A 12500-nucleotide genomic window follows, 5' to 3' on the forward strand; every position below is an offset into this window, starting at 1 on the left:
GGAAGACGAGAGGACGAATCGAAAGGCAGAGGAAGGGAGACAAACTTTAGCCCTAACTTTATTTCGAATTGGAATCGTGTGTGTGTGTGTGTGTGTGTGTGTGTGTGTGTGTGGTGTGTGTGTGTGTGTGGGTGAGTGAGAGTGAGAGTGAGAGTGAGAGTGAGAGTGAGAGTGAGAGTGAGAGTGAGAGAGTGAGTAAGAATAAGAATAAGAGTAAGAGTAGAAGTAAAAGAGTAAGAGTAAGAGTGAGAGTGAGTGTGCGCGTATGCATTTGCGTGTGCGCGTGCGCGTGTGCATATGCGTGCGTGCGGGAGAGCGTTGGACACGCAAGTACGGGTGTTTCTAGGGGCGCCACACCTGCGGGCCCGACCTCCCGCCACGGTCTGGGCGAACAAAGGCCGTGAGGAGGAGGAGGGGGGGGGCGAGGGAGAGCCAGAGGCGACGGTGCATTCACTGGAAATGGCTTTTCTTGAAAGCTGTTGAAATACCGTTCCCCGTCCAATACAAGATGAAACCTTTTTCATCTCTTATACAATGGTAGTATCTGTTATTTTATAAATCCTCCTGGCATTCTACTTTAACCTATTCAATACCTTTACCTCATGATATTTTTTTTCTTATACATACATACAGTTATATATCTTTTCCACTGGCGCGCCATCATGTTCTCTTTGATTGCCGGTATTGATATTTCTAACAACGATTCCTCTCAACGCTTTGCAACATTGTCACATATTGCAAATAAAACAACAAAAGGGAAGAAGGACTGTATATATGTATATATATAGAAAGAGAGAGAGAGAGAGAGAGAGAGAGAGAGAGAGAGAGAGAGAGAGAGAGAGAGAGAGAGAGAGAGAGAGAGAGAGAGAGAGAGAGAGACACGGAGAAGAAATGACCGAAGACGAGAGAGAACTCGCATTTCCGATTAGCCAAAGGCGCTCCACACTGAAGTAATGCAGCGTCCCAAGCCAAAATGCCTTCAAGTGATGATGGCTCGGAGCTAAGGATCACATTACCTTGAGATGACAATGTCCCAGAAAAAAAAAGATGAAAAACACACAAAAAAAAAACGAAAAAAAAGGAAAAACTGATAAAAAAGAAAAGCGAGAGAGAGAGAGAGAGAGAAGGAAAAAAAGCAGCGAGGGATAGCAATCTCGCGAGACATATGGAGACAATACGCTTTCATGACGCGCCATCAGGGTCAGCCTCGCCCGTCGCACGGGCTGACGCGCTGACATTTATAACGTTAAACCTCGGTCAGACACGGGGTTTGCCGGGCTTTGTAACCTAAAATGAGGCGAGATGGGAAGTCAAGTTTTTATTTTCTTCTTGTTTCATATATTTTTTAAATGTTCTGCATCGGTATGTTTATGTTTTTTACTACTACTTACTACTACTACTACTACTACTACTACTATTACTACTACTACTACTACTACTACTACTACTATTCTTTTATTATTATTATTATTATTATTATTATCATTATTTCCGAGAGGTAGCGCTTATGGGTGAGAGGGAAAGCCAAGAACCTGTTTTTTTCCTATTTTCTTAATTTGTTAATGTTCTTTATCAATGTATATTTACTTTTTTATTATTATTTCCGAGAGACGGAATCATGGTAAAGAGACAAAAGACTGAAAACAATGAATTCAGTTTCAAAATTGATGATGAAATGCTTGATTTATAGCGTTCATATGAAAAAGTTAGTGCATGTTGTAATATTCATCCTGTAAATTTATAACTATGATTTATATCAAATATTTAAAAAAACGCTGTCATTGTATTTAGAAGTTAGTGAAGTAAGTGATTAGCAGTTTATCATACTGAATTAATGATACCAATGGGGCATATTTCTGTCATATTTTATTCAACTGACATGTAATTAACATTTCATATGTGTAAATCTACGACGATATATGTTCCTAAAATCGCTTTTAGGTCAAAATACTTATCATAACCGTACTGATATTTCAGTTCGCCTGATTACCATACAATGCTGGTTTTAATACGGTATTGTATTTCACTGCCAGTCAAACTCTATCAAATTTTTATTAGTATATGTCTGATAAGTAAAACACTTGCAGTAATCAAAGAAATTTGTATATAATCAATAAATATGTTTTACCATAATTTTTCAAAATAAATCTTACCAGAAATGTACTTTTTGACAACATAATAAATGCTCCTATGAATACTCCTATTATCATAGCCATTAGTAGTAGCAATGTTATCATTTTCGTTATTATAATTACTAATGTTATTAAAATCATTATCATTCTTAATCTATCGTCATAGTCATTGAATTTCAATTTTCGTTATAATTATGTTATATTTTTCGTTATTATAATTACTGATGTTGTTAAAATCATTACCATTCTTATCATCTTCATTAATCTCCTTACCTTCCTTTTTTATCGTATATGAATATTGATGCTATCATCAGTATTATTTTGATATCATCATTGATATCCGTCATTATCATTATTGTTGCCAAAATCTTTATCATCAGTGTCAATTCATTATCATCATCATCATCACAATTATCATTACCATATTCGTAACAAGTGTGATTATCATTAATGTTGTCATTATATCTATTATTATCGTAGTCACAAATATCACTGAAATAATACTAACAATGATAATAATAATTATCATCATTACTGTTGTTGTTGTTGCTATTATTACTACCAGTATCTTATTCATTATCATTACTTTTATCAATATAATTACGATTTTCATCATCATCACCATCATTATCACTATTTTATTGTTATTACCATTACCAATATCAATACCACCATCAGTATTGCTACTAGTATCAATATCAACATTAGCTCGATAATCATAATAACCACATCACTTCTTATCAATATTCATGATCATTCTTATCAGTGTTTTAAATATAGCTATCGTCATCTTATCACCAAGGAAGCTAATATCATCGCCAAGTTTTGTCATTATCATCATTATCATCAAAACCAATGTCAAGTTATCTTTGCTTATCTTTGGATTACCATTACTTGCAACTTTGTCAACATAATGTCCAATATTTTCGACAAATCATTCTCTAATGATGATTTTAAGCAGAAAAAAAAAAACAAGGAAAGAAGAAGAAGATTAAAAACATAAATAAAAAAATGAAGGGAAACGAAACGGAAAAGAAAAAAGGAAAATATGAGATGAAAAAAATAGAAAGGGAAAAAAAGATAAAAGATTTTATAAAACAGGAATTGTGATAAAGAGTGAAAAAATGTGTAGAAAAACTTAATTCAAAAACGATAATACAGAAAGAAGAAAACAGATGAATGAAAAAGCGCACAAAATATAAACACAGTTTCATTAATTACTTAATAATTATTCAAAAGTTAAAAAAAATATATACATATAAACACATTTATACATATATATATACATATATATATATATATATATATATATATATATATATATATATATATATATATATATATATATATAATTCAAAGAGAAATACACATGAAAAAACTTACCACAACAGAAAAAGCAAGAAATATACCGAAAGAAATATGACAAAAAAAGGTAAACATAACTGAAACAACCCGACAATTAGCTATGCAAAGTCTCTCTCCAAGAAAATTATTATTACCATTTTTTTTTTCTTTCTTTCTTTCTTTTTGACTTTTACTTCTGAAGCGGAAAAAGGAGCCAAGAAGAGCCCTTGGGCAGGGGGCAGGGGGTGGGGGGTGGGGGGTGGGGGGGTGGAGAGGGATTTTATGTTGATGCAAAAATTACGCAAAGGATGAAGCGTCCAGTGAGAGAGAGAGGGAGAGGGAGAGGGAGAGGGAGAGGGAAAGGGAGAGGGAAAGGGAGGGGGAGAGGGAAAGGGAGAGGGAGAGGGAAAGGGAAAGGGAGAGGGAAAGGGAGGGGGAGAGAGAGAGAGAGAGAGAGAGAGAGAGAGAGAGAGAGAGAGAAAGAGAAAGAGAAAGAAAGAGAAAAAAGAGAAAGAGAAAAAGAGAAAAAGAAAAAAAAGAAGAAAAAGAAAAAAAAAGAAGAAAAAAAGCGAAAAAAGAGAAAAAAGGAGAACCAGAACCAGATACAAACAAAAACAAAACAAAACACAGAAAGAGAAACAGAGCGAGAAACCGACCTCCTCCTTGAGCGCGGGTCTGATGGTGTGAGCGAGCTTGGTGAGATTCCTGGCGTATTCCATGTCGAGCTGAGCGCGCTTCTCGATGTAGGAGATCACGTCCTTAGCGTATTTGCTCCACACCTTGGCGCGGTGGAGGGCGTGGTCAACACCTGCGGGAGGAGGGGAGAGGAGGCGGTGGTGGAGAATGAATGAATGGATAAGACGGGTGGTGAGATGACTATATCAAACAAGTGAATGGAATGATGGATAAATAGGTATATCAAATAAATGAACTGATAAGCGAATGAATTACAGAAGGGGAAAATATATATATATATATATATACATATATATATATATATATATATATATATATATATATATATATATATATATATATACATATATACATAAATATATATATATATATAAATATACATATCCATATATATATATATATATATATATATATATGGTTATTGAACAAGCAATATCTTTTCCTCTCTTAACGAAATCCGTCTGGGTCCCTGTCCTACGCGAGTGCACGGCGACCCACCCTGTTCGTGTCTGTAGAGGTACTCGTCGATCTGCTGCTGCGTGAGGACCTCGGGTTCCTTCGAGGTGTCCAAGGGGCCGACTCCCGTCATCCCGGCCCCTCCTCCTCCGCCGCCGCCTCCGCCTCCGCCTCCTCCTCCACCTCGGTCTCCTGTGGTGCTCTCCGCATCGCTGCTCACAAGGTTTTCGCAGGACTGGGGGGGGAGGGGAAGTAGAGTTAAAATTAGAAGACGAGTCCATTGTTATGTGTTTGAAAAAAAAATGATGTGTGAATGAAAATTAATAATTGCTAAATGTACGATACTTAAGTAACGCGTGCCACCCGAATCATGTAATGCCAACCGAAAAAAAAAAATAAATAAATTCCGATATCGTATTTGCGACCGCATTCATCCTCGTTCTTACATTCGCCACAAAATAACCCCCGCCTACAATATTCCCTTCACAAATCCAAGTCTTTTTCCCCAGCGTGGACTTGCAATGCCTACCCGCCCTTTCATCTCTCCCTTCCAGTGTTTTTTTGTTTTTTTTTTCCGGCAAATCATTACGGAATCGTTTTTCCTCCATTCAGACACGCTCCCCTTGTCCCAGAAAGCGCCCCTCCTCGCGGCCGCAAGGAAGTACAAAATGTTTAAATCTACTGAAGCTGCCTTGAGGATTATTATTATTATTTACTTGCTCTCGGCTCTCCCTTCCTGCCCCGCCGCTGCAGGGGACGGCGCGGCTGCAGGGGACGGCGCGGCTGCGGGGTCAGGCTGGGCGCGCGTGCGGAGGATGAGGATGAGGGTGCGGATGGGGAGGGGGAGGGGGAGGATGGGGGAGAGGGAAGGGGATGGGGAACGGGAAGGGGAAGGGGAAGGGAGGGAGGGCAGTGGGAGGTGGGATGGGGATGGGGAGGGAGGGAGGGGGATGAGGAGAGGGTGGAGGGATGGAGGGAGGATGGGGAGGGGGGGGGGGGGGGGGAGGGGGAGGGGGGAGGGGGGAGGGTGGAAGGGGAGGGCATAGGCTGAGGGCTGAGGCCGAGAGTGAGGTTCAAGGCTGAGGATGAGGCCGAGAGTGAGGTTCAAGGCTGAGGATGAGGCCGAGAGTGAGGTTCAAGGCTGAGGCTGAGGCCGAGAGTGAGGTTCAAGGCTCAGGCTGAGGCCGAGAGTGAGGTTCAAGGCTGAGGCTGAGGCCGAGAGTGAGGTTCAAGGCTCAGGCTGAGGCCGAGAGTGAGGTTCAAGGCTCAGGCTGAGGCCGAGAGTGAGGTTCAAGGCTGAGGCTGAGGTCGAGAGTGAGGTTCAAGGCTCAGGCTGAGGCCGAGAGTGAGGTTCAAGGCTGAGGCTGAGGCCGAGAGTGAGGTTCAAGGCTCAGGCTGAGGCCGAGAGTGAGGTTCAAGGCTCAGGCTGAGGCCGAGAGTGAGGTTCAAGGCTGAGGCTGAGGCTGAGAGTGAGGTTCAAGGCTGAGGCTGAGGCCGAGAGTGAGGTTCAAGGCTGAGGCTGAGGCTGAGAGTGAGGTTCAAGGCTCAGGCTGAGGCCGAGAGTGAGGTTCAAGGCTCAGGCTGAGGCCGAGAGTGAGGTTCAAGGCTCAGGCTGAGGCCGAGAGTGAGGTTCAAGGCTGAGGCTGAGGCTGAGAGTGAGGTTCAAGGCTCAGGCTGAGGCCGAGAGTGAGGTTCAAGGCTGAGGCTGAGGCCGAGTGTGAGGTTCAAGGCTGAGGCTGAGGCCGAGAGTGAGGTTCAAGGCTCAGGCTGAGGCCGAGAGTGAGGTTCAAGGCTGAGGCTGAGGCCGAGAGTGAGGTTCAAGGCTGAGGCAGAGGCCGAGAGTGAGGCCCAAGGCTGAGGCAGAGGCCGAAGCAGAGGCCGAGAGGCAGTCTCCATGGCAACCCTGGGGCACGCGAGAGCGCAGAGCTGCTTTTGTTTTCGTTGTCGTGTTTCTTCGGTTGGATTCTCGGGAATCGGAATCGTTTTCGCTTGACTTATATCAGTCGATTGACGGGATGTTTTTTATTTAATTTCCTAGTTCACTATTTCAGTGTGTGTGTGTGTGTGTGTGTGTGTGTGTGTGTGTGTGTGTGTGTGTGTGTGTGTGTGGGCGTGGGCGTGCTCGTATGTGTGGATATAGGTAGCGAAGCGTGTCTATATTATAATACAACTTAATATTTCTTTGTTTATTTTTTTTCCAATATAGACAAAAGACAAAAAAAAAATCAAGGCGTGAATAATCTTACATAATACTTTTATCCTTTAATCCTACAATGTAATCCAGTTTTCCCGTCGAGGCTTTGAGTGCATCGAAAACCTGTTGCAAACCTTTATTGCACTGTTGAGTCGCCAATTTGTCCATTCGAGTGATACGAAGAGCCGGAGAAGCGAAGTCTGGCCTTAATTGAGTTAGAGTTTGTAATAAGTCAAGCATTTTCGGATGATCTTTTGTCTTATTGCAATTTCTTTTTTTTTTATTTCGTTTTGTTTCGTTTCGTTTCACCTTATTTCTCTTTCCGGTTTTGCGGATCAGTTACGAAAGAGAGGAAGAGCGAGAGAAAACTGGGGCAAAATGTGAAAATGGTGAGGAAAGGCGAGAGAAGGGAAAGGCAGAGAAAGAGAGAGAAAATGAGAGGATATAAGATAGAAGAGAAAGGAGAGAGAGAGAGAGAGAGAGAGAGAGAGAGAGAGAGAGAGAGAGAGAGAGAGAGAGAGAGAGAGAGAGAGAGAGAGAGAGAGAGAAGAGAGAGAGAGAAAGAGAGACAGAAAGAGAGAGAAGAGAGAGATAGAGAGACGAAAGAGAGAGAGATAGAGAGAGAGAGAGAGAGATTGAGAAGATAAAAGATGGAAGAGAGACGAAAGAAAAGAAGATATGAAGAGAGAAGAGAGGAGAAGAGAAGAGAAGAAAGGAGATGAGAAGAGAAGAGGAAAAGGAAAGAGAAAAAGCGAAACGAGACACCTCCGAGCAAGACATTCTATCCCGGACCTGACCTGTCACAAATGACTGACAGCAACAAGGTGTCACGGATATTTTGTCATCGGCGACCCTGAATGACACCCCGTCTTTGACACCCCGTCTTTGACACCCCGTCTTTAACATACTGCGAGAGAGATTGGATCCGGCTTAGATAAGACACAGAGCGAGGTCCTGGACACATAGAGGAGGTTCTAGACTGAACGGCGAGGGACTCTGTTAATGAGGGAAACGGACTGACTGGCTGACGACCTGAACGACCTGGCTGACGACCTGAACGACCTGGCTGACGACCTGAATCCGCGGGCTCTAATCAATGAGGTCATGTCCAGAAGGAAATGACATGAGTGCAGTCGAATTAGGGAAATTATGGGGCGAAGGGAAGTCGTCTTGACACTGCTAAGAGGCGAGGTGAGGTCTTAGGAACGAAGGGGTAAGGTACAGTCGTCTTGAAAACGACAAAGTGTGAAGTGAGGTCATCTTAGTAGAGAGATGGTCCGGGGAAGCTGTTTATTAACTAAGGGGAAGGTGAGGTGGTCTTAGAAACTAAGGGACATACTATAGTCGTCTTATACTATGGTCGTCTTATGGCAGAGCATACCATACTATACCATGATATAGTATGGTATTAGAAACGATGAGGGTATGATGGCGTTATATCGAAAACTGTGGTTTATGGTGGGATCTTGAAAAATAAGGGATGAATTAAGCTCATTATTTAATCTAGGGATAAGAGAGAGGTCGTTTTCGAAAGAAGAACCAATTTAGGGCAACTTATTATTTCGCAGTAATCCACAATCACTGCAAAATACAAAACATACAACATTCGACAACTAAAATATATAAGCAAAAATAATTCCATTCTAGAAAACAAAATAATTCTAATTCACGCTCTACTGTACTAGGAATTTCGAACAATATTTTCATCCGAATGAACGGATAAAAACTGGAAATGAATTGTACACGTTTTATATGCGTATTATCAATGGAAATGTTCTTGCAACAGTATCACTGAAATACGAACTGTGTAGTTATTGATGTAAGGATGGAGTTTAGTTTCCACCTGATTTCTCCTAATGTTATTCTGTATGTCCTTGCCTAACACACACACACACACACACACACACACACACACACACACACACACACATACATTCACGCTCATTCATATTTTCTCTCTCTCTCTCTCTCTCTCTCTCTCTCTCTCTCTCTCTCTCTCTCTCTCTCTCTCTCTCTCTCTCGCTCTATCTACCTCTCGCTCTCGCTCTCTCTCTCGCTCTATCTCTCTCTCTCTCTCTCTCTCTCGCTCACTCTCTCTCTCTCTCTCACTCCTCTCTCTCTCGCTCACTCTCTCTCTATCTTTCTCTCTATCTCTCACTCTCACTCTCTAACACAAACACGAGAGCGTTAATACCCGACACTGCGCTTTATCCTTCTGTAACATAAAACCAGCGACACACAATTGTACATTAAAAGAATCTAAAGCAAAATACCAAAGGCATCCGTATAGGCGCAACTCTATATCTATCCATCTTGTATATATTAAAAAAAAGTAAACAAAATGAAATAAATGCATTTACCATGTACGATAATCGCATAAGGTTCACTTTTGTATTTGTATTAGAAATAATCTACAAAGCTTTATATAATGCTAATCTCACTTTTTTTATTCAGTGTTCTTGATTTCACGCTGCAAAAATCTGAAGTATTATATTACAAAGTTACGTGATCATAATTTCAACTTTCTTTTGCAATCCCTGTTGCAATTCTGCCCGATTTCATTAAGCTTTCATTTATGCGACGCTGGATTTTTCAATTGAGCAAGTGCAGGATGGATTTTCCTTTTCTCTCTCTCTCTTTCCCTCTCTCTCTCTCTCTCTCTCTCTCTCTCTCTCTCTCTCTCTCTCTCTCTCTCTCTCTCTCTCTCTCTCTCTCTCTCTCTCTCTCTCTCTCTCTCTCTCTCTCTCTCTTTCTCTTTCGTCCCTCTCTTCCCTTTTCCTTTCCCGCCATCTTGCTGTCTTCCTCATAGTATTTCCTTCGTTAACATTCTAGTCTGTCTATCTCTGTCTCTATATCTATCTATCTTTATATCTGCCTGCTTGTTTGCTTACCTGACTGTCTGCTTGCCTGCCAGCCTGCTTGTTTGCCTGTCTGCTTGCCTGCCTGTCTGCTTACCTGCCTGCCTGTCTGCCTGCTCACCTGCCTGCCTGTTTACCTGCCTGTCTTCCTTCCTGCCTGCTTACCTGCCTGTCTATTCATCTATCTATCTATCTATCTATCTATCTATCTATCTATCTATCTACATCTCTATATTTTTTCTTTCTCTCTTTCGTTCTTCTTGTTTCTATTTTTAATAAGGAATCTAGCATTATAAGTAATCTAGTATATAAGTAATCTAATAAGTAATCTAGTATATGTATAACATCTGCTGCATCTACCGCTCTACTTCTAAACCTGTTCTCCCATTGGCTTTCTCCTCCAATTTATTATCTTTTTCATCGGTGTCCTAGACGGGGATTTCGCCTCTGTGACATGAAACGAGACATGAGGATCGTCTCTTCGAATTTAGCAAGAACAGACATTCATATATAAAAATGCGAGTATCGTGCTATGGCGTGATCAGTTTTTTTTTTCAATTAAAAATATTAATAATAATGAGAAGAAGTACTACTTATAATAATACAATTCATACATTTAAAAACAATATATAAAAATGAAAAAAAAAACATCCAATCTATAAAAATCTAAACATTCCTTCTTGATAAATTTCCAAAAAAAACTCAAAATCAAACAAACAATCAAACAAAGAATCAAACAAAAACAAAACAAACAAACAAAACAAACAAAACAAGACACGACTACCGACCTTGGTGCGCGAAGAAGCTGTCGAACAATTGAGGAAAGCGGAGGAGGTGTCGATGTCTCCCATGAGGTACTCCGACACTCTGGAAAGGAAAAAACGAGATTGAAATGCAAGGAAACACGTAAGCTGGCTGTGTACTTCGAGAATTATATTGCGTGTGTGTGTGTAGAAGTAGGATATGGGTGTATGTCTGTTCGTGTGTGTATGTTTGTTATGTAAGCAAAGAGTGACTCTGGAAAGGAAAAACAAAATTAAAAAAGGAAACACGTAAGCTGGCTGTATACTTCGAGAATTACATTGTGTGTGTATGTGTGTGTGTGTGTGTGTGTGTGTGTCTCTGTGTGTGTGTGTGTGTGTGTGTGTGTGTGTGTGTGTGTGTGTGTGTGTGTGTGTGTGTGTATGTACGTTTGTATATTTGTATGTTCGTAAGTTCGTATGTGTGTGTGTATGGATGGATGGATGGATGGATGGATGGATGGATGGATGGATGGATGGATGGATGGATGGATGGATGGATGGATGGATGGATGGATGGATGGATGGATAGATAGATAGATAGATAGATAGATAGATAGATAGATAGATAGATAGATAGATGAAGAGAGAGAGAGAGATGAGAGAAGAGAGAGACAGACAGAGAGAGAGAGAGATAGAGAGAGAGAGAGAGATGGAGAGAGAGATGGATGGATGGATGGATGGATGGATGGATGGATGGATGGATGGATGGATGGATGGATGGATGGATAAAGAGATGGATGGATGGATGGATGCCTCACAAAAAGTACTCTGACACTCATGGGAGGAAAAACGAATTTGAAATAGCAGGAAACCTGAGAGGACTGGTGTAATACTTCGAAGATATACATGTATGTGTCTTGGTTAGAATATGGGTAGAAATAAATGAGTGTGCGTGCGTGGCTGTGTTGCGTGATGCTGTGGTGTGTGTGTGTAGGAAGGTAGATATGTAGGTTGGTAGATATGTAGGTAGGTAGGTAGGAGGTAGGTAGGTAGATATGTAGGTAGGTAGGTAGGAGGTAGGTATGTATGTAGGTAGGTAGGTAGGTAGGTAGGTAGGTAGGTAGGTAGGTAGGTAGGTAGGCAGGTAGGTAGGTAGGTAGGTAGGTAGGTAGGTAGGTAGGTGGGTGGGTAGGTAGGTAGGTAGGTAGGTAGGTAGGTAGGTAGGTAGGTAGGTAGGTAGGAATGTTCGTATGTATGCAAGAATGTATGCATTTATTTAGAATGATAAATCTGAGCATGGTGAAAGACAACCGAGAATGACAGACGGAAACTGGCAACACGCAAAATGAACCGATAAGCAGAGCCTAAGTAGAGATCTGCGCGGAAGGTATATCAGGAAGGTATCTCTCGACGAAGCAGACGAGTCAAGGGGCATCGAGGGGACAGGGCAAGGGACGATGGATCCCGGAGGGAGTTGTCAGCGAGGGGTGAAGAGGGAGGGGCGAGTGAGAGGGGAGGACAGATGCCCAAGAGAGGAGGAGAGGAGGAGAGGAGGGGAGGAGGAGAGGAGGGGGCAAGCACGAGAGCCAGTGGGTGAGGTGAAAAGGAAATCTCCGCGGTCACTGTTTGCTTACATTTCAAGATATGGAGAAACGTCTCATGTGTCTTCACCCTTACGAGGCAATCGTCACAGAATAAACAAATGCGAGAACGACAATACAATAGAGAATTTACGTTCGAGTATAAACATTACGGTGTCACACACACACACACACACACACACACACACACACACACACACACACACACACACACACACACACACACACACACACACACACAACACCACACACGCACGTCAGCAACATACGTACACAAGAAACCCACTTACATTCGTCATATCCATCCGAAAAAAAAAATATCCACCATAAAATAGAAACGTCTTCCTATCCCCTATACTTTATTCAGCAACATCAAAGTCCCATAAAGCACGTGCGTGATTCACAAGCACTGCAATCACCTCATACGACGTCCACAGTCAGTGGGGGAGAGGGGTGGGGGAGGAAGGACGGAAGAG

At 41.8% G+C, this 12500-nt stretch overlaps 1 protein-coding gene across 1 annotated transcript in view; it reads right to left on the reverse strand.

Moving 5' to 3' along the window:
• Positions 1 to 12500, reverse strand: part of LOC119584628 (rho GTPase-activating protein 29-like) — a 144562-nt gene that overhangs the window by 46544 nt on the left and 85518 nt on the right. Inside the window, 3 exon segments of the mRNA XM_037933310.1 lie at positions 4133 to 4284; positions 4671 to 4863; positions 10469 to 10547. Coding sequence (XP_037789238.1) covers positions 4133 to 4284; positions 4671 to 4863; positions 10469 to 10547 — 424 coding nt within the window.

The sequence above is a fragment of the Penaeus monodon genome, chromosome 18 (genome assembly GCF_015228065.2).
Source record: "Penaeus monodon isolate SGIC_2016 chromosome 18, NSTDA_Pmon_1, whole genome shotgun sequence".
NCBI lineage: Eukaryota > Metazoa > Arthropoda > Malacostraca > Decapoda > Penaeidae > Penaeus > Penaeus monodon.